Genomic DNA, 22,964 nt, shown 5'->3' on the forward strand with positions numbered 1-22,964 from the left:
AAACAGAAGCAGTGCTGCCTAGATAACTTTTCTGAAGGACAAACAGACAGAGAGCAGATCAAAATGCTACTTCATGACTTGTTATTCTCTCCCTCACTAGGTGCTAGGGAAGCTGGCAGAACAGTGTAATGCAGCACATACCATTTGCTCCAGTACAGAGTCAGCAGGCGTAGTTTTAGGACTTTTCGGTAGTTCAGTCCAGAAGATACTTTCACTTGCACAGCAGAAACCAATACCCATCCTGCTTCCCCCCCGCCATTCAGTTTCTGCAGAACAGGGCAGAGAAGAGGAGCTGCTCTCAGAACAGATGGGGAGTGGATTAGCAACTTCCTGCAAAGCAAGAGCGACTTTTAAAAAAACCCAAACACCTCTATCTTTGCAAGACTTTGCCCCCTGTGCCCTGATTGTGCTCCATGCAACAGCAGAGATCTGAGAAAGGTCCCACGAGGGCTCTCCTTTCAGCTTCTAGGTGCTAAATTGAGAAAAACACATTTGTTCTCTAAACAAATATTTCTAATTCAAATTAACATGCATGTGGATAAGAGAAATAGCTATTTTACTGTAAAGATACACAGACTGTTCTGAGCTCTGCACTTGTTAAAAGGAACAGATATTTTGGGATGTATTTCTGTGCCTTCTGGGACCAGTTACATAGCTTTTAACTTTCTCACTGAGAATTTTTTCAGCAGTTCCTTTTATCTCAACTTTCAATTTGTTCCCCTTATGACCCACAAGATTAAATGAAACAAGCACAAATACTGAGTGCCACAAATTTGATGGACAGGCTGAGAGTAGAGAAAAAGATCACACAAGTAAGAGTTTTCTTGTTTTCCTACACGGTACCCTGAGAGTTTAACCTAGAATGGATCATGGGCTGCAACTTTCTACATGTCTCAGATACTTCAGAAATTCCCTGTAACTTCTGGCAGGTTTTTTTTTTTTGATCATTATTGACCAAATACCTATTTGTACCGGCTCACTAAGGGAGGAGGAGTAATGCGCTGGTAGATCTCTGCAGAGCAGATCAGTCTAGTCATTACTCAAAAATTAAATTTCTTGCAATGGCTTAAAAATTTGACTTTAATTATTTTCTCTTTATTTTTGATATTTTGGCATGTTTTGCCAATTTTTTTCCTGTTTTCTCTCATACGCCGGAAACAAAAGCAGGCAATGAGTGAGAGGGGGGTGTCCCCCTCCCCATCCGTCCACCTTAATATTAGTTGCAGATATTTCTTTCCTCCCTGGTTAAATATAAAAAATGTAAAAAAAAAAAATAAAAAATTGCAGCTCTTGAAAAATGTTGAAATAATTTAAATTCAGTACAAGTACTGCCAGTGATAATTAAATTCCGTTTTCATCTTCTGACTTGTCACAGATTAACTAAGTCAATGACCCACAAAATTAGTTCCTTATACCACTTCCAGGTGATCCACTGAACTGATCCTATCATAATGCAGAGGAATGCAATTAAAGCAGGAGAAGGTCTTAACATCCCAGAAAGATTCAGCTGAATGCATGCCTTTCTTTTAGCATACCCTTCATGTGATTTCTGTGCTTGCTTGGGCTAATCAGTAAGAAATGAAGCCACTCAAAGTTTCTTTTGATGACAGGAGAAAATGATGTCTAGTTAAAATTCAGCCATGATCAAAGGCACAAGTGATACAAAAAACCGGAAAGGAACCTGGTACCAGATGGTAGAATGGGACCATAAAGGAACAACAGTAATAAATATGACTACATACAGGAGAACATGTGTAAAATGACATGCACCAATCACCAAACTCTGCTATAAGCACACAACATTATTTAAACTTAGTCATTAAAAAGATAGAACTGACATGAGGACCTTGTTATCTTCTCAAAGGCTGCCTCTTATTACTCCCCCACGTAACGCAAAGCAGGATTCCTACTCAGGGGTTACTGGTAATGCATTTTGCAGTTTTAGTTCAAGATGAGACCCAAAGGTGAGTCTGCCTGACTCCCACAAAGCAAAGAAAATAATATAAATAAGTTGGTGAATCACAGAGCTGAATATATAACGGCTACAAGGAAAAATAAGTGTGCTCAAAAAAAGATCTGTGCTTAGAACTGAAGGTCTTTCTTTTCTTCTGATCACAGATGGAGTATTAAAAATTAATGTAAGCTCTACCAGAAAAGAACTTGACAGTCCTATTTTGAGACTCATTTCACTTCATCTCTTCTCCCTGTCTTGCGGAACATTAATGCCAAAACATTCAAAAGAAGTCCTCTAGGGCTTGCTTTGCACATTTGCAGAGGTGCTGGGAAACATTTTGAAAAAGTGACTTTGAGTGCTTTAGTTTGTAGATACCCAACTGGGGAAACACTTAGCAGATCCCGATTCTTTGAAGGCAGATCCTAAGCACTTTTCAGAAAAATCAGGCCCTCCAAGGCTGATGCTTTCCAGAACACAGTGTCAGACAGCAAGGACCAGTAGCCATTTGGAATGATCTTGGCATAAGAGCTCCGAGGATTTCAACCTCACTTCCACAAACAAGCTTCTGAGTCAGATCAAGACCCCAGCCTCACTGAAAGCCAGGAAAAACAGGCTGCTAAACTTGTTAAAACTGGATGTTTTCAAAGGTGTTTAGGCACTTTAAAATTATGTATCAGTATACCGAGGGTCTACGTTCAACTAAATATCTGCGTTGACATCATTTTTAAGTGTCTTAAGATTTGGTTTCTGATCAAGGTTCCAAGCCTTTAGTGTGGCATAGCCCAAATTGCCCCTAAATAGTGTCTTTTAACAGATAAGGAATTTAAATTCAGTATTTATTTTCTTCTTTCATTCAAAGAATTTACAAGCCACCAGTGGAAGTTACAAAGACCAAACATAAAACAATAGTAAGGTGCATTTCTTTCCAGACAATCTTTGGAAGACATTATCTCTAGCCTGTGGTATTCAGGCAAGCTCCACTTGCCATGCTCACATTGAAGATGTGCTGAATTGCCCACAAAGGACAGAGAGGTGCTGGATAGGGATAGCAAAGGTGGAGAGACAAGTCTGGAGGCCAATCTTAGGATCACACAGGATCCCACACAGCCAGCATATTCAGCAGCGGGATATCCAGCCCCACAAAGGCATCACAAACAGCCTGTTTGCTCTACAAAGAGCAAGCTGACCTCAAGGCTGTTCTCCCAGCTTTATCAAAGTCTGTATGAGCATAACCCATGCCAGACCTATATGCAGCATCTCAGCTCCCCGAGTCATTTATAAGAAAGTCATTAGTTCCTAGATATAGATATCTATTTCAAATGTAGTTTGCAACAATATCTGCAAGGGGGTCACTGGTATGGAGTTGCCTCATGTGACTTGTTTCAGGGTTCAGCAGGAGAGCTAGAGTCCCACATATGTGGGGACTCTACATAGTCCCTGCTATGAGCCACCTTCTGTCACGGTATTGTGCATCCAATGACATCAAAAGCATGAGGGTTTTCATCTCAGGAAAAACATTAACAAACTGGAAGAGACTTGAAGAGAAGTAACAAATAGGATGGGGGCTTAAGCATTGACTCATCATGAGAAATAGTTTGAGCTGCTGAATATGTTTTTTTTTTTCTTGGCCAAGTCTGAAAATATAACTGTGGCCAAGTCACAGTTATGAATGGTCAAGAGAACAAGAACAAGGCAGTCAGGGAGAGTAAAAGAAAGGCTATAGGCTCTTAATTACTAGCCACAGGCTAAACTCTGGGAACAATACCAGTCATGGGCTAAACTCTGGGATCAGCTCCATCAGTTATTGCTACTGATATCAAGATGTTACTCTAGTTAAAGATCTGATCCAGAACTGCAAAGTTTTTTACAGATATGAGAAATGCCTTATCATCCACATATGACACTAATACCTATGGGAGAGTTTTCTTCAGCTTACAAGGACAAGACCCTTAGCAGCTCAAAATCTGCTGTCTGTCATCCTTGCCACGCTAGTAGCTCCTTGAGCTACTGCAACAAGGGATTTGTATTTTTCCAATTTCCCTCAACCATTGATTTTACTGAGTTATCCTTTGCTATTTTACTATGATGAGGGAACAAGAAAGAACCAGTAGCTCATCAAAAAGATTAATTGTATTTGTCAAAATTTTGATTAGTCAGGGCTATCCTTTAAACGACTGCTAAGCAGGACACATTTGGAACACAATTATCCAGAGAAATTCCTGCAGAGGCTGATTTTTTCCACTCTCCTACAGATTACTGTGCTAGACACAGCTCTCAGTAGCTCCTTCTTTCTCCTTGAAGTAAACTACGTTGCACTAGGAGACAAATCCAGCCTCCAGCTTTCCTCTGTGAGGAAGTCAGGATGTCAAGAAACCTTGCTAGCTCAGAGCAAGTCATTTACATACTCCACCTCATGTTGGACCTGTTTAGCTTCAAGTTGCCAAGCAACAGCTACCCTCAAGACTCATCAAATCAATGCAGCAGCAGTAGGGGAAATTACAAGGCAAAAGGTCCTGGGATCCATTTATCTGGTTTTTTTGCAGGTTCGTATCATGTACAATTGAAAGGCAAAAGGTGACTGACACTCTAAGGGCTAAACCTGAGATCATCAGCATTGGAAGAAGAGGCTATGAGCTGCCAGCGCAATACCAGATATTTAGTTATTGCAGAACAAGCCCAGAGAAATGCACTATGCATCCACATTGGGTAGGCTGCATTTCCATCCAATCTTCCCTGCATGAAGCTTATTGGGACAGTAGGTGGAAAGTTTTCTTGAAGCTCCAAAAATAAGAATTATATTTTAATGAGGAACTCATGCTGAACACCTTGATTCAGCCATAAATGGATATCTGGTAATTTTATCTGAAATGGAAAATGTGTCAGTAGTCATATTACTGCTCTCTGTCTGCCATTGACTGCAGAAATCGGTAAGCTGTAATTCCAAGGGACAAAACAGATTCAGTAAAATTCTTGGTTTGATTCCTTTGGCTGTTTTCTTTGTTGAGCACAAAAAAAGCAAGGAGCATAGCTTTCCTTCTATTTTATTTAATCTGCATTTTACGATCCTGCTCAGCTGCACAAAATTAAAACCTGAAAAGGCTGTCAGTGAAAAATAATTAAAAACTACAACAAAAAACCCTAAACCACAAAAACAAAAAAACCCACAGAAAAGCAAAACCAGAGGAAAAAAAAGATATGTTCAGGTAGAGGCTTTAAAAGGTGATGAAGGTGGAGGAAGCAGTGGGACTGACTGAGCTTTCAGCAGTTGCAAAGGGAGCACAGGCCAGCAGAGATGCAAAGAACAAATGATGCTGCTCCTGTGCCTACTGAGCTCTAAACACAGAGATGAAAATAACTGAATAGATGGGAATTTACAAATAATAAGAATAAACAGGATTTTTAAGAAGGAAGGAACAAACCCTGGGTTTGAATCACTTTTCGGGGTCACTGTCAGAGTGCTCCTCTGGGTGTGGAAGAAAGGAGTTTATAAGTGTTAAATTCTGTTGGCTGGAGTGGCTGTGGTTGCTCAGCAAGCCACAGATATCCATCAGGGAGAGGACAGCAAGGGTATACACAGAGGGACATGAGAAAGTTTAAGAAAAAACAGGACTCATAAGTGTAAGCAAGAAGTGTAAGCAGTGTAAGGACTGGAGTGCATCTTCCTCTACAGCCATACTACCATCTGCATTTTCAGTCTGCTTAATATCCTTATGTTATCATTTGAAGAAAAACTTAACACCTCTTAGATTACATTTCCATTCAGTGCTGTTAATGTGTTTTGCTAAGGATATACAAGAATCCAAGGAGATATATATATATATATATGTATTTTAAATGTGACTAATTCAGTGAATAGATGTCTTAACTGAGCTGTTCTTCAGTGGTCTTTTGGAAAGATTTCTGCAAATTCAGACTTGGACTCAACTGATGAAAACTTTCAGGTAAAATCTTGGCTTACTTCCACCTGAAGTCAGTGAAGCCAGGCTCTTACCCCTACCATATGTTCCCCTTCAGTTTTGCCTCTGCCTACTAACAAAATGAGTGGGATGTAACACACAGTTCCAATATAAGCAGCTCTCAGGAGAGGAGCTCCCTCCCCCTTTGTCATGAGTGCCCTCCCTACCCACTAAACTTTGCTGTCATGTACACAGAGTCCACGGTATCTCAAATTCTTGTTTGTACAGAGGGAGAGAAGGACACCTTCCCTACCTAGCTTCCAGCCTGGCCAAGGCAATATTCTCCAAGGAGAAGACAGATCCCAGCCTGAGCTCTCACACCCAGAGAAGACCAATGAAGCTCCATCTAGAAAAGCATAAAAGGGAGCTGTGGCTTCAAAACATGCAGCTGTGTTTTGTGAACAAGGGTTGTCTGCCACTGCTTTTTACATGGTGCTGGTGTGGCAAGCTCCTCAGGATGGAAGGAGGACCACCTTGTTCTTGTTTCCTAAATAGCTTTCTTCTAGAAATTCAGCTCTGCTGTCAGCTCTAAGGCATCCCCAGATATCATGAGAAACACATTTTTAAATGCCTCGGAAACTTTAAGCAAAAGATCAACAGATAGATTCAAGATAAAAGTGTTTGCCTCCCATTCCTAGGTATCTTCTAAACCTTGTTTCCCGCATTTTGTTCCTTGCTTGGCTGTGTGGTCTTTCACATGTCTGTACCTCAGGGCTCCTGAGAAAAGCAGTACTGGTACTTCCCTGGCTTCCAGCAAGGTAGTAAGAATAAAAATATAATGGAGTATTCAGGCTACTGTGTGGGGAGCCCGAAGCATATTATAAATGCCTCAAGCATGTTTCATCAGCAACGACAACAATAAGAGTCTGATTAGCTGAAAAGCCAGATTTCAAGCTGAAAGCCTGCTTGAGCTATGCCCCTGTAAGAAGTGCTCAGCAGTAATTTGTGAAAAAAAAGGTCACATATCACCAATCGACATTTTGCTTTACTGTGAATAAGGGCAAATATGAAACAGAATACTTAAAACTCATCTCGCGAAGATGCATACACGAACCCAATCTCCAGTTCCATCCATGGAGCGAGGGCACTGAGCAATTTATTGGGTTTCGATAAAACATTCTGAAAACGTGCATCAGGGTTGACAGCTGCAAGCCAAGAGAACAGAGTGGCTGGATATGTAAAGGCAGGAATTATAAAACTGAAAAGAAGGTGGTAATGAGTCTGCTACTTAATGTCAGGCTTCACTGAAATACAATTAGAGTACTAAACCTTCAGCCGGGAAAAAAAATATTCAAACAGAGAGTGAGTTAAATAAAGGTACTCTAGGGTTAGGCATGAGGAGCAGAGGTTTTCTGGGAAGCATTTCAAGACGTCAATCCATTTGGTTCAGGAAAGGAAACTTGCAAACTTAAACATATGCTGGATAATTTGCTGGCTACTAACCTGCATATGCCATGTACAAACAGCAGGATGCAGTGAAATGGTGAAATACACACAACAAATATGTCCCAAAGGGGGTGGTTTTGATTTTTCTTTGGAGAGTCTTTATCCCCAACTCATCAACTTGCACACTTGTGATAGTGGATTGGACTCTGGTTAAAAAAGTGGTGCAAGTGGACTGGAATGGCCTGTAGTTTTCAACACTCGAAAATACCTTTAACCATACAGACTCTGACATCTAACATACGTGCTTTACAATTAGTTTCTTTTGCATAGAGAATGTGTGAATAGCCTGGCTGGGAGCAACTCATGGTTCATGCACTGCTCACTTACAGAAAAGAGCAGGAGCACCTAGTTTGCATCATGCATTCATGTCCTGGCAAGGAAAACCTGCTGTTAAAGGGAGAAAAAACAGGGGCATGCAGAAATGTGACCATCCATTTGGCCTGTGTCACGTTCATAAGCCACAGGGGAAAAGTAGCTCCAGCTCAGAGTAGGAGCTGGTTGCATATACTGAGCCAAGTGACATTTTGCTCTCTGAAGCTTCTGGCAACTGAAAGATATTAATATATTTACAACCTTTCTTAAGGTCATCTCTGCTGTGTCTCCAGCTGAGCCATTAAATATTAATTGGACCTGCTTTCCAAAAATAAAAAGCAGAACCTCTAATTTACTTGTGTAATTAACACTTCCCACAAACCAGGTGTCCTCCTGAACCAGACCAAAGAAGCCATTTGTCTGCAGTTCTGAAATATGCTATGCACTTTGGAGACAGACACACAGTTGCTTGTTTATTGTGGGTGCACAAGTGCACATAATTATTTTTGGAAAAAAACCCACCCTTAAATACAGAAGAAAATATGCCCTCCAGGTGATACAGTCAAACCTTCCCACTTGATACAGTTCTTCCCATGCAGTACAGCTTTCTTTGTGTTTGCATTTTGTTTGTTGTAGTTTTTTAAAGTACTTTAACTAGATGAGTGTGAACATCGTGTCACAGGTTGTTTTATTCAACAAAGCTCAATGCTGCTAAATTTCTCAGTAGGGCCAAATTTTAACCCACAGTTGTAAAGAGCCTGATCACTCTCTGGTCATATAGGAGCACTTGCATTGAAGAACTTTGGCTCCTACATGCTTAACCATGTAATAAGCTTAATATTACTATTAGCGCTGAACTTTTAAGTTCAGTACCATCATTACTCATGAAAAAAGACAAGGTAAATATGTATTCAGTAATCACTGAGCTGCACAGATTTTTTGCAAAAGTCTATTAGGTGCTGATTTGCTCAGATGAATAAAATGCTCTTTCTTTAGCGAGGCTAAGGAATTTGCAGAGTGAAAATTCACAGAACCCGAGGTCCTCATTGCTCTGTTGCCATCTCAGCTCAAAACCATGTAAGTTTTTGGTTTTACACAAGCCAAGAAAACTGCTTTTGTTTTTGCACTTGGACTGAAGCACATCCACCTTGTCAGGATTTAGCAGGCTGGGATCCAGCTTATATACCTAAACCTTTTGGGAATCTGTAGTCTAAGCACTACTCCACTTGCCTCAGAAACTCAGTTTGACTGTCGGTCTCAGAGTTTACCTGCAACATAGGTGCTAGGCAAAATTAAAAAAAAAAAAGTTTATATTTCCTTTGGAAGTGGCAACTCTCTTTGTGATAAATAAACACCAGCACACTCACCTAGGAAATGCCACATGCAGGCTAGCTTCCTTCCTCTGAAACTGCAGATTTAAAACTCCATCCTGGATCTTGCCAGAAAATATTCAAATCATCAGGCTTGGAAATACTTTGATGGAGGCGTGTTAAGGAAAAAAATTGAAGTTTAATGTCTTCTTAATTACATGGACTAATTAAAGGTTTGTTGTGCTGCAGAGTTTGTACTCTGACTGCCATTAGGAGGAGGGATGTCACCCAGGGAAGGTGCAGTTCTCAACTCCAGTCTTTGCAGCCAAAATAAAAGTTTGGAGAAGGAAAGACCATTTTGCTGATTCAGATTGCAACCAGGAGCTGAAAAAGCCACAGCCCAGGATTACTTCTGGGCACTTCTGCTACCCCCCTGAGGAAATGATGCTTCTTTCACACACTCTTTTAACAACTCGCCATTGTTTTCCCTAAGCAGCCACAGGTGGGTGACAGCTCCTTCTGCTAGGGAAGTCGTAGTGGCAGGTAGCTCCTGCTGAACCCCCGTGGTGTTTCCAACTATACAACACACCTGCCAGGTATTTGCCAGTCTCTTGTCTCCTAGCAAAAAACACTCCAGGCCACTGGGCAGAAAATTCAGATAAGGTTTTCTGGAGTGATACCTTTGAGTTGGCAAGAGTGTGTCAATGGCAAGATGCCATTTTGGATATCACACTTCAGCTTTGTTGGAAATCTGATCCAAACTAAACCCTACTGTCAGGACTGTGCATCTAATGTCTGCCTCATGTAAAATGCCAGTAAGAGGGAATCAACAACCTTGCCACCTCTGGTGGATGCTCCCATTGTGTAAGATAAATGTTCTCACCTCCAGTAAAGCACTAAATCCTTTGATCCTTTTTGCAGCATCTCCCAAAAAGGGGGCAAAGTGTGGTTCCCCCCCTGTCTTTTCCTATCCCCAAATAACCCAGAGCATGATGAATGAAGCACCAAGCTAACAAGAGTTTCGCCTACATCAGGAAGCTGGAGGAATGAAACCGAGACCTCTCACTAAATGCTTCCTCCATGGCTAGAAAAGTAGAGCAAACCCTTCTCTGGTGGGAAGTGGGTGGTGAGAAGAAGGGAGAAAGAAAAATTTACCTACAGAACTGGCTGTGCATACCGAGCAGAGGAAGATGCCTTTTGGTAACGCTAAACGAGGCAGTTAAACTTCATTGCAAATCCAGGCTGAGGACTACGGCTCTCCTTGCCCTTTCTTAGTTTCTGGTCTACAGCATACTGTAAACATTAGCTTCCTAATTCTCTATGGAAATTTAAAAGATGTTTTGTAACACCCAGCACAGGCTCAAATAATTTTCTTTGTTTTTGTTTTCTCCCTGCCTGAACCTGAGCACCTCTGGAAATGTTCAATGCTTTGTGAGGTTGAGTGGTATTGTAAAGTGTGTGCATGGTGACACCCTCAACTGGTATGAATAAGCTTCATTAATGAACTTAATACCAGATGTAGCAGTATATGTTCTGTTTTATAGCTTTAGAATGTGGCTTATAGTTTAATAGCTTTAGCAGTTTATTACTGTAATAGCTTTAAAGTTTATTATTTTTTTTCTCCTCTACTATTTTCTTGATACTAAGAAAAAAGTCAAAACAATTCTTTATTTCATTTGTGTGTCTTGGAAGTGACAATTTAATACTTTTAACTGTATGTAACATATTCCTTTCTTAAAGCAGCACTATTTTCTTTAGGAAACCAAAGGCAATTAACAATTGTAGGTATCATTAAACTCATGTTTATTCACAGATAAATGCTGTAGTCTATCAAAACTTTTTGGCACAAAACTGACAAAGAATAACTGAGAATTTAGCATCACTCCCACCCCCTACAGAGCTATCTGGTCCTTACATTGCAGCTGAAATGAAGGACTGAAGCATCAGGTTTTTGTAGTGGCACAGCAGAGGGGGAAGATATGTGGAGGCAGACAGGAAGATAGTAAAACTGCAAAGATTCCACAGACAGCTTTTTTTTCGGAAATACTGTATTTACACAAAATTGGAGAGAGTACAAATACTTTACTAAGAAGACAAAACCATTGTAATACATTCAATTTAATAAACACAGGCAGAACTATTGATGCAAAACACAGAGGCCCAAGGTATTTGCATGGGAAAAAAAAGCATCAGAAAGGCCTCAGAGATTAAAAGAAGGAGATAAGAGAACCTTGCATTTGTTATGCAGCATCGCCTTTCCTTGACTTCAATGGAATTGCAATAAGATGCTCTCCTTCCTCATTGTGGATGGTGGAAAAACCCCTCTCGATGTGCTGACTGCTCAACGCTGATTTTACAAAACAGTTATACATATACTTAAATTTCAGCATGGGAATAGAGCTGTTAACTTCAAAGGAAATTATATTTGTGCCTAACCACATGCTTATATGCTTAGTTTGGTCAGGAACAACCTTCTCAATGCTTCGTAGGGTCAAGTTCAGTTTTACATTAAAAATAGGTGTTCTTTACTGTCTTCATTTTTTTTTGTTTTTTCTTTCTCAAAATATACTTGGGAATTGCTTTAATTTTCCCCTTATGTACTCAATTAGAAAATAGTAGCTTATTGAATGCCATAGAATATTTTGATTCATGTCTTATATAATCAAAGGAATATTGTTCAAAAATAATTCCCATATTTTTCCAAAGCCTGTTTAGATTTAAAAAGAAATAATAAGTGAAAAATACACATAATAATAAAGCAGCTTTGTGTTTCTGGGCGTTTGGCAGCAGGTCTGTTATAATATCTCTTAGACATCTCTTAGTATCAGTTAAATCACCAGGTTAATCAATCATTATTGAATAAAAGATTGCACAGTATTATTACAATCTACCAAATATAGCCAATGCATGAAATATTGTACACAGTATATATCCTTTAAAAAGAATTGATATATTTTAGCCTGTTCTTTGAAAACAGATAGCTTCTGAAGTAATATATCATAAACACAGTGGTATCTGTCATTTCTACTGTCTAACTGATTTTTTTTTTTCTGAATAAAAGCTTCTTTGAATAGGATTACTAGCTCAGTGATGGAACTACAGTGCTATTTAACTAAATTCCATATATGTCTTTGTTACTGTTGCTGCATTTATTGTAATCACATACCACTGAAGTGCTAAATATTAGTAACTCAGATATGTGGACTTTGGTTATGCTTGATAGAATACTGGCATATCAAATATATGTACCACTTCCTAAAGGCTATGTTACAATCATGATGCCTAGTAGTAAATATTAATAACAACAATCTCAGATTCAAAGTGCTGACTCACTTGAGGCACCAATACAATAAATCAATTAAAAGACTTATTTGTAATGTTCAAAACTAACAGAGCAGATCCTGAGCTGTCAAGTTACATGTACAGCACGGAGGACTCTCAACCTCTCCTTCCATCCTGGGGATTCCTGTGGTCCCAGAAGACACTGGAATATCATGTCTGATGTGGAATGCTCCAAGATATGCCAAGTCTTCAGACAGGAGACATTAAAAGCTCTCCAAGCTTCTCTAAAGCCTCCAAAGGCTCTCTTAAAGCCCCTTAAGCCTACTCCTTTTACTCAGGGAAGAGGCTTTGCCATATATTGTACTTGGCTGCAGACCAGGGAAGAGCCTTTCATGAAAGTCCACAATGAAATGCATCACATTAATGCAGCTTTCGCACCCTGGAGACACTGTCACCACTGTCAGCACGAGAGGGAAAAGGCAGCTTTCCAGCAACAGCAAGCTCCTGTCTCACTTGAAGGGGAACGCTTTTCATGTTAATTTGTTCTGTGCAAGCAGTAATCGTTTTCAGTATCGAGAGAGCTGTTGTACCCCGATGACGGATATAGGTCCCTCTTAAGTATCCTATTGACCATGTTGATCACAACTTTTTTGTACTGTTGACGTAAAAGTGAGTAAACAAATGGATCTGATGCAGCCTTACTGTAGGTGAGGCACTTGCTTATGATTCCCCAGTAGTAATTTATGGTAACAAAAGGAAGGAGCTCTATCAACCTGTTAAACATTAAAGAGAGATGGAAACACTTGAGTGTTATATTCACACTGAGCCCATGCTCAACTCATGCTTCATGAAATATTCAAGTAAAACTTATTTTCTTACAGCACTCAGTCCCTGCAGGAGAAGGGCCCTGTACTTACTTACTCCTTGGATTCAATAAAGGCAAAAGGAACTTTCCTAGCAAGGCCACTGGGAGACAAGAATCATTCCCTCTATGGAAAGAGAGAGAAAGTGTGTTTTTAATGTTAATGCTCCCATGCATCAGAGACAAGAATCATTCCCTCTATGGAAAGAGAGAGAAAATGTGTTTTTAATGTTAATGCTCCCATGCACCAGAGATAAGAAAGCGCTGCAGTTTATGGCTCACTTTCTGAGTTTAGAGAGTTGTGCTGGTAAGTAGTCAGAATCTTGGTGACTTAATTGATTACCCCTCTCCCAAGGCAAGCTTGAGATAGGCACACGTGACTTGGGGCATCCAGGCGCACTCAGATCAGTTGCTTAAGTACAACTGTCTAGTGACACTTGAGACATTTGGGTACAACCCCCGTGGCATCAGGCTGCTGCTCCTGGAAGTTGTGGGTCTTCTACAGCCTATGTAGAGGTTTTGTATACTATGCAGCATATCAAATGACACCCGAAACCTGGTCTAGATCACTGAATCCACCTCCTCAGGTTCAGAACAGTGAACCTGCATTGCACCACTGCTGTGAATTCTCTCATATGCAAAAAGGATTCATGTTAGACCAGTATAGTACAAACACTGTGGCAGTATCTCAGAGAGATTTGGGTGGCACCTGCAATCCCATAGTATGCTTAGGAGCACAACTGCATCTGCTTACCTGTGAGAGTTTCTGCATGCACTTGGCTGACCACTAGTTTGGCCAAAGAACAAAAGCAAACAACATTTTTATCATCATTATATGACCAGTCAGCTGTCTCCAGACCTGTGTCTTCTGGTCTGTGCTTCACGGATGATTAGTGGCCTTAGCACCTCAGTTGAGATGGGTGTATTAATCACAGGGGGAGAAACTGCAACTAAGTTAAACAATTTTTCCATGGAAGTGAGAACAAACCTTTAGACTGTTCCAGCAAATGTCTGGCATACAGATCATCAGCAGTGGGCAGACTCTCCAGGACGGTGGAAAGAACAGGGTGAGAAGTTTTTATTATCTGTACATCTTTTGTGAAACCTTTTGCAGGAACAAGAATATACTATTTTGCTATATTAATTCCAGAAGGAAAAAAAAAAAAAAAAAAAAAGAGTACCATGAGATAAAATAGCCCTTTTCTGTACCCTAAAACATCACTGTCTGAAGATGTAAGATCAGAAGCTTTCTCAAGCTTGAAGAACCTTCTGGCCTCTTTCCAAAGTGCAGAGCTCCTACCTTGCAGGGCATTGCCTTCTGAAGCTGTTCCAATCCCTCCACATAGAAAAGCTGACTTACCACCACTAGGACTGAACATTGCAGCAAGTGGTTGAACTCTGACAGGAAAATTTCTTATTATTATATGTAAAAGTGAAATCATTCCTATGGCAAGTGCATTTAAAAACAAGATGACTTCTGTTTGAAGCTGCTTGGAAAAAAAAAATCCAGTCAAGTCAAAACAGAGAGAACAGGAAGACACAAAACGTGAGAAATAAATGTACGATAAATGACACTTGCTGCATGGTTGCTTAGGTTTATGCCATCCTGTATATCATCTTAATACAAGAAATATACATTTGATATTTGCACAATTCATTTTTTTATAAAGACACTAAACAAAAAGTGAGGTATCTTTCAGTCATGAGAATAGATGCATTACTATGTGTTCCATTTATTGTGTTATGGGCCTCAACACAATTGCACTGAAACCAACAGAAGAAAAATTACACAGATTTTAATAAGATAAAGGTCCTGGCCAAACCAAGTCATCCTTAGAAATATCCATCTGAATGCATCTTAGTATCATTTTCTTGGTTTCGGTGTTGTTACAAAAAAGATTAAATTCATCTGTCGGCTCTTAGTGAACAGACGAATGTCTTGATAATGAACATAATCTCATTCACATTTCTGAAGTGAGGAGCAAACACTGAGCTCACAATGCAACCTGAGTCACCAGGCCACCGAGCAAGAGAAGAGGGGGGATATCTTTCATACTGCTTCCATAGAGATAGCTTCAGTGCCACTCCCCTAAAAAACAGAATGGGGGAAGAATGAAGACACGGGCATGGCAGCAAGTCCTCCGATCTCAACTCCACCACCTTTTATCTAGTGCTGCCTGGACACTGCTTTGCCTTTGGGGCAAAGAGCCTTTGAGGATGTCCTCTCCAAATACTTCCTATTTTGCTGTTGCTGAACCAACTAGGTTCTTGTGATTGAGGCAGAAGCTGTACCGTGACACACATTCACAGAAACCAGCCCTCAGTCTTCTCTGTAGTGACACATCAGATACCAGTTTGTCACGCTTAGAAAATGCACCATTTTCCAAATGCAAGATCTGAAGAAGGAAGTTGCTTTTATTTTAGAAGTTTATGAGAGAGATCTCCACGCTGAAAAATGTGGCAATGTTGGAATTTGCTGAGCTCAGTAATGTTCAGATGGAAGGAAGATGGCAAAATCTACTTTGCTCAATATAATTATATCCTGATTATGGCAAAGGTGAATAGAAAATGACTCAGAATGTACTGAACAGTGATCAATTAACCTTTTAACTTTGTGATGTAATGATAACATTTGTAATAACCCTTTCAACTGCAGAAAAAATATATGCAGCTATCCAGGCAATCAGTCAGGAATCCTTTTCAACATATAAATGGGAACTGAAATAAATGTCATCCTAAAGGTTAAAAAAACACTGTAATTTTTGTGCACTGGCCTAAATCTGTCCCCCTACCCACGTAAGAAAAGGGTAATGGCAATGGTCAATAAATGGCCTATATATATGTGAATGGCCTATATATATGTGACTGTGGAAGACCTGTGTGCTACAGCTGGCTGAGTGCTTTGAGCTGGTGTGGCTGCAGACCCCAGAAGCTTGGTAGCAACCTTGAGGAAGCCCTCACTAGGGTGGTTCTGCAGACTAGTGCACCTTTCTTGACAGAAGTCAGTACTCTTCAAGGGTGTCTTGAACACAAAGTGAAGTGGGACATATTTCAAAAAATCATTTGTGAAGGATGTAACCTGTTTTAGTCAAGAGATGAAAGGCTAAATCCTGAGGTGTTGCAATTCAGCATAGTTACATGGGCTTCCAGATCATTGATTTATGCAAGATTTAAAAATAATAACCATATGTTGTCCATATGTTGTATAAAGACTATACAAGTACGAAATGAGGAATGTATACATGGCTACTTAAAAAGGTGCGAACTACCAGGGTGGATGCCAATAGTTCTGGCCAGTTGAGGAGCATGGTGTTTCCTATGCATATTAAAGGCCTAATTGTTGGTTTTCCTGGGAGATAACTCTTACACTTCATCACAAGGCCATGCTGCACCATTAGCATTATATTTACAGATGTTGATGTCTCCAGACACAGGGCTTATCTGACAAATTATCAGCCTGGATAAATTTACATTATGTCACTTCAGCTTCCAATAGCAGCAAGCTTGGCTTTTTGCCTTTAAAAAATAAAACAACAAAAAGACCTGAGCTAATCAGGAAAAGAAGTCTGCTTGCCTCTCTGTTGCTCAGGCTGTGCTAATAAGGAAGGGTGGCAAGTCTTTTCAACTGCTTTTATCTCCCACTGGTATGTAATTAATTCCTGGTACTTGTCCTAAAAGCCTCTTGCTCTTGGCAGGGGCTCCCAGCCTTGGCTGCAATGAGGGAGGGAGAGCCAGGGGCTTTACCCAGCGAGCTGGGTTGGCCTGTGTGAGGGCCTCTGTGTGTGTGTGTGTGTGTGTGAGTGAGTGAGTGTGTGCATGTGTGAGTGCTCTGCCCCTCAGAACCGGCCCCAGGTCTCTGTCAGGATCTGGCACCCCAAAATTAGCTGTGCCCCCCCTGCCCCAACCCCCTGTGCATCAGATGGCACAGCGGTTCCAGGAAGTCCCCCACCCCAACAGGCGATACTAACCTGGTGATAATGTAAGGACCAAAACAGATCACAAACGACCCTATAAAAATACTGATTTTCTTGGTAGCCCGCTGCCGCCTCCGTTTCTGCTCGTTCAGACAGCGCTGCTTCACACTGCAAGGGGGAAAGCAGGCGGTGGGTGAAGGCAAGAGCGAGGAGACGGGATGGGAGCCCCGGGGAGAGGGAAGGGCTCGCTCCCGGCCCGAGGGACCCTGCCACGGCCCAGGGGAGGGCAGGGCAGCCCCCGGCCCAGGGGAGGGGAGGAGAGGGGAGGGAAGGGGAGGGCAGCCCCCGGCCCCGCCGAACCCGGGGACGATCGCATTCACCGAGGCAGCGGCTCCCTGTGAAAGGGAGCTCAGGCAAGTGGGAGCAGCCGGCGAGCAGGACTAACATTTACACAAAGCAGGCTACAAATGCACAAGCCACCGTCCTCTGGCACTATAAGCACAGCCTGAAACTAGAGGCAGAAGCGTTCGCGATGTGGCTGGGGCAGGCAGGAGCACAGGAAGGGGTGCTCGGGGGGTGGGGGTACAGAGCATCCTCTCCACCAGGGGTACCTATGCAAGTGCCCCGGGGCTGTGAATACGAACAAGCACGCATTACCTGGGGTGGATATCCACCAGCAAAACCAGAGTCTGCATGGTAATAATGTCTATTCGCTTGCAGTGGAACCGGGCAACTTTCAACACCTTTAAATAGGTGAAACACAAAATCACCAGCGACAGCATGAAACTGGTGGAGTGAAAGACGATGGTGAACACTGTAAACCTTCTCCGCTCCGTCTCTTCCTTCAGGTGCAAGGTGCAAGAGGCATAAACGCTGCTGTAATCTACCCACGAGTAAAACAAGGATACCAAGGGGAACGTGAGGGAGTGGAGCCACGAGTAGCCCATCAGTATCACAGCGTCCTTATACCGCATCTTGCTGGTGTAGCTTAAGGGGAACACCACGGCAATCCATTTGTCGATGCTGAGAGCTGCCATGCTCAGCATCGTATTGGAAGTCAGGAAAGTTTCCAGGAAACCCACCGCTTTGCAGACGCAGCCCCCGAGGGGCTGCTGGTTCCTCAGGATCCCCAGCAGCGTAAAAGGCATGTTCAGGACGGTGAGGAGCAGGTTGCAAAAGGATAAGTTCACCAGGAAAACCCCGGCGACCTGCTTGCGGATCTCCGTACTGTAGACGAAGCATAGCAGTACCAGGAGGTTGGAGAGCAGAGAGACAACCAGCACCAGCACGAGGAGCAGCGCCAGCAGCACGCCTGCCAAGTCCATCTCTCAGCGGGTGGCCTGGGGTGGGTGAGGGCAGGAGGAAGGGGGCATCCGCGCCGGCACCGCAGCCTCGCCTGCCACCACCCGCGGCCTCCCGCGCATGTTGCCGGGGGGCAGGAGCCGCGGGAGCGGGGAGCGGAGCCGGGGGCAGCGGGTGTAGGGAGAGGGGCAGGCGGCGGGGAGCAGAGCCGAAGACGCGGGGAGAGGGGCTGGGAGGCCGGCCGGGGCAGGGGGGGAGAGGACCCGCGAGGACCGGTGCCGGGCAGCGGGGTTAGCGGGGGCCAGGAGCAGCGGTGCCGGAGCCGACGGCAGGGGCGCCGGGGCTGCCGCCGGCCGGAGCCGAGGGAGCGGGAGGTCGGGCGCCCGGGAATCGGAGCCGGAGCTGGCGGGGCCGGGGCGCCCCGGGGCGGGGCCCGGGGCAGCGGCGGCGGGAGCTGGGCTGGGAGCTGGGCTGGGGGCAGCGCGGTGCCGGGGCGCGGTGCCCGCTGTGCGCTGTCCGCGGTGCTGAAGCCGGCTCTGCCCCGACGGCCGCGCCGCCCTCGCTTCACGCCGCCCTCCGCGGTGCCCCCCGCGCCGGCGCCCTCGCCGTGCCCGTGGCCGCGTCCCGCCGCGGCTCCCCCCGCCGCCGGGGGCACGGGCGCAGTCAGGCACTGAGCATCTTCCCCCGGTGCCCAGCCCCTGAAATACTCCAGCCGCGGAACCTCCCGCGGCGACTCATGCGCAGACGAGCGGCTGCGAGGCACAGGCTCAGCCAGGGAGCGCGGAGCCGGTCCGATCCGCTGCCGCACGCAGGAAGCAGGGGAAAGCCCAGCTCTCCGCTGATGCGCAGCTCGGGACGGATCAGACCTCCCGACCAGTCGCTAGTAGCTTAATTCCCGTGCAGTGCTCAGACACACCCTGAGTGCAACGATGCATACAGCATTCCTGGAACCTGTCAAAAAGCAGCATCTGTACCTCTTGGAAGGTTCCCCCCCCCCCCCCCCCCCCCCCCCCCCCCCCCCCCCGTCCGTCCGAGGGATCACTTGCCTTTTTTGCCCCCTTTTATTTCATAGCACCCAGAGGAGCTATGGTTGCCCTCTGGGTATTCACACTGTCCCCATCGGCCAGCAGCGAGGGATGTTGCTTGCTTAGAGACCACTTTGGCTGCTTGGACTCACATTTTCCAAGCCCCAGCTGGCTGAACAAGTGCCCACATTAGGGTGGTGCTGGCACGTTCTGTGGAAAACTAGTCTCTCTTAACATTTTCCATGTACACTGATAACACAGAAGTGCAATGGTAAGAAAAGTTCTTTCAGTTATCATGTTTCGGCAAAAGCTGAAATGAGACATGAAAGAGGCCAGAAATTCTCCCTCTGCACCTGTCAGGAAAGTGGATCACATGGCTAATTCCCCAAAATGCCGTAAATCTTTGTCTTAGATTTAAAAAGAATATATAAAAGAAAAGAGGGAGTAAATTTTGGTGCATCAGAACACTGGTACAAAAAAAAAGCTGCCATGTGTAATCACTATCACATTTTACAGTTGATCGCCAGAACTGACACGAAGAAAAAGGAGAAGAAAAGGTAGTTTCCCCACTATCCAAAATAACCATTAACATCCTAAGGAAAGGTTTCATTGTGTATATTGTCCCTACTATGTAGCCTTGTCACGCAAGTGTGACCACTGTGTGAATAATTGCACATAAAACTGCTTGAAAGAGCATGAAGGCAATGTTTTGAGTGTTTTTTTTTTTGTTTGTTTGTTTGTTGGGGTGGTTTTTTTTTCTTCCAACAGCAGTTATAAGTTTGGGATCAGGCCCTAATTTAAAAGCTTACTATGGTGAGTTATATGTCTTAAGGAAAGAAGAAAGCAACAAGACATGAGATGTGTTATTTGGAAAAGAACCAGTACTGTATTATTCCTCAGGATGGAAAGAAAAGGAGTGTTTTCTTTGATCAGAAAGCTGTCATTTCCAAAGTTAAAAGAGAGCAGATACATTTGACAGTGCTTATGCTTGACAAACAAAAATCCAATATTTTTTTGTGCAAGCATTTGAAAAAAAATCTATAAAAGCATGACAATATCAGTTCTCTCAGAGTTCAGTTGTTGCATTTCTATCATCAGGGAATCAACGTTGCAGAGCCAAACACTGCACAGATAGTTGGGAAGAACTGAACCGTTATGGGAGAAGCTGGCTGTATTCATGCAGAGCAGAGGTTCTGCAATTACCTCTCACAGCAGCAGTTCTTAAGGTTCTTACTAGTCAGAACCCATCTATGACCTACCTTTCATCTAATAGTATCACAGGGTTGTGGAGCTTTTATGTTAGCCATCTGGGATCGGAGGCTGCCTGTGTTCTGATGTCAGGTGGAGTAGATGCTATTTTATATCATCACATCAACAACCTAGATGTGCTATTCTCTTACTGTGATAGCTGCCTGAGAAGCTCTGTCCTGTTGGATCCAGACAGGAGGCAACTTCTCAGTCTTCTTTCTTTCTTTCCTCTATACATACACACATAATTTCTCTCATAGAGCCTTTTCAAATGAAGAATGAATTGATTCTGAAAACTAATGGAGAAAGAACATATCAAAATAAGACAAGGAAAATTAAAAAAGGTGGCAAGTAGCAAAAAAAAAACAGGAAAGAAAGTGATTCTGCTTTTTCACATGTACAATGAGGTCCCCTGGAACAATATCCTAGGCTCAAAGAACCCAATAGGGATAACATTGTTAGATTTCCCCTTTTGTTTTCAGTGGACATTGATCAACACAACAGTTAAGCATATGCATAACTTCCTGTGGGGTGTGGGTCCTCTGCTGACCTTTTTCCACTTCATACCAGCCACCTTTCAGTCTGATGTTCAAATGCCCATTTACAACATAAGAGGCTGAAAACAGTCACCTGTGTGAGACCAGAGGTCTTGAGCTTGCCACTGCGGGTTTGCAAAAGTAGGCATCTGCCACCTTATCTCCTGAAAATACATATGCTCATGCTACTTTTTTACATATAGCAGATATATGTAAATCACTGCAAATGCTCACAACAGTTATACTAAACACAAATATTTTCACAAGCAAGATCTTACAGTATTTACTTTCATAATAAAGGATGCTGTCTTGATTGAAACTGGGGACTGTGGAGATTGCTGCAATACAAATAAGAAAAGGAAAAAAAAAAAAAAGAGGTGCTTGTCACTAATTATCCTTTAATAAACATAGGCTATTCAGTTAGCAGAGATTAGGTAAGTACTTGAGACTTATTCTAATAGCTGCATCATTCATTAAACTTACACATTCATCTGTTCTAAATATTGACCACAACTTATTGGATTTAATGGTTAATGAACTGTGTTCATTGGAAAGGAATAGAGGATGATTCAAATTCCCTTTTAGTTTCACTGCAGGAGAGATGTGTCATTGAAATTTCAATGTAGATCACAACTGAGCATAATTCAGCTCTAATCAATGTATTCTGCAATGGCTAGGAACACATTTAATTTGGCTCTGATTTTAAGAAAGCACCATGAAAGGAGATCTCAAACAAATTATATGAAATAATTTGCAAGTACAGAGAAAAGCAACCCTTTGCCCCAGATTCTTTTATGATAGGTGAAGAGAGGGAAATTAGATTATATTAACCAATATGGGGTGAAATGGAATGACTCATGGAACTGATGGTAAGAACAAAGCTTTTCACTGTTAGTCTGTTTGCTATAAAGTGACCCATTTCAAAAATGAACAAGAATGGTTAATACCCATGAGATTTTTGAGTATGCTCTGTAAGCAGGTCTGGTACGTATTGTTCCCAACAAGCACATGGAAATACCTTCTCACCACCACAGTGGCAGCAGGTCCATTATTGTTGTCACATTAGTTTTAGTTAATGAAGCCTTAGTGAAGCTAGAGTCTTTCAGTTCATCAAGACTTAGCAGCAATTTCTTTTTTTTTTTAGATTCCTTTGTTCTTTTTTATTCACTCTTTCTTTTCAGAGTCCTGCTTTGCTATGATTTGAACTATAGGGTTTTAGAGCAAGCAGGGCATCCTTACCTGCTAAACTAATACAGTTTTATTCATTCTGGAACAATAAGACAGATAAGCCAGTAGATAGTAGTAACATAATTGACATGCTGTTAATTTCCTCAGAAAAAAAGCGAAGCCTGACTCATCAGTCTAATACAATTCTGCAACGCTGTTCCTGTGGCAGAATTCCAGTGGGCACATTTACCACCTGTGGAATAGTTTTGTCATAAAGGTCTTCCTAAAATGGAGTAAAGCCAAACTGAAAGGTCTACTCATTCCTCCTGCAGACCCCTACTTTGCAGGGAAAAATTTGGAGCAGTAAAAAGCAGATGTATTCATCATAACTACCTGGGAAGGAAGAACAGCGAAAGAAATATGAAGCTCAACCATGCAACAGTTCTGCAGATTGAAATTACTTCAAAACTGCTTAAATATTGTCATGAGGAATCTCATAGTTCAACAGATAATCTTGCAGTTGTATTAAAACTATACATGTGCAAAAATCTTTTGGCTCATGTTTGTGTTTATGCAAACTAGACATATTCCTACAGTCTGCAAAAAATGGTCTCAATATAATTCCAGCAGGAAAGATTTTGTTTTGGAGG

The 22,964-nt window shown here is 42.6% G+C and overlaps 1 protein-coding gene across 1 annotated transcript; it reads right to left on the reverse strand.

Annotated features, from left to right (window-relative positions):
- Positions 1–11,414: 11,414 nt before the first annotated feature.
- On the reverse strand, positions 11,415–18,363 carry GPR78 (G protein-coupled receptor 78). The gene is made up of 3 exons (XM_040593167.1): positions 17,694–18,363; positions 17,091–17,204; positions 11,415–13,033 (listed from the first exon to the last, which is right to left on the reverse strand). The coding sequence occupies exons 1-3, from the start codon at positions 18,359–18,361 to the stop codon at positions 12,796–12,798; spliced, it is 1,020 nt and encodes a 339-aa protein (XP_040449101.1). The 5' UTR covers positions 18,362–18,363; the 3' UTR covers positions 11,415–12,795.
- Positions 18,364–22,964: the final 4,601 nt, after the last annotated feature.

Source organism: Falco naumanni, chromosome 1 (genome assembly GCF_017639655.2).
Source record: "Falco naumanni isolate bFalNau1 chromosome 1, bFalNau1.pat, whole genome shotgun sequence".
In the NCBI taxonomy this organism is placed as follows: domain Eukaryota; kingdom Metazoa; phylum Chordata; class Aves; order Falconiformes; family Falconidae; genus Falco; species Falco naumanni.

What these genes read in the sequence shown, in the direction of transcription:
- GPR78 (XM_040593167.1), bottom strand. Translation starts at nt 18,361, where the DNA reads ATGGACTTGGCAGGCGTGCTGCTGGCGCTGCTCCTCGTGCTGGTGCTG. An exon ending in CTGGTGGATATCCACCCCAG is followed by an intron (nt 17,205 to 17,693) that starts GTAATGCGTGCT and finishes TCCCCCTTGCAG; the next exon opens with TGTGAAGCAGCGCTGTCTGA. An exon ending in GGTCCTTACATTATCACCAG is followed by an intron (nt 13,034 to 17,090) that starts GTTAGTATCGCC and finishes AATGTTTAACAG; the next exon opens with GTTGATAGAGCTCCTTCCTT.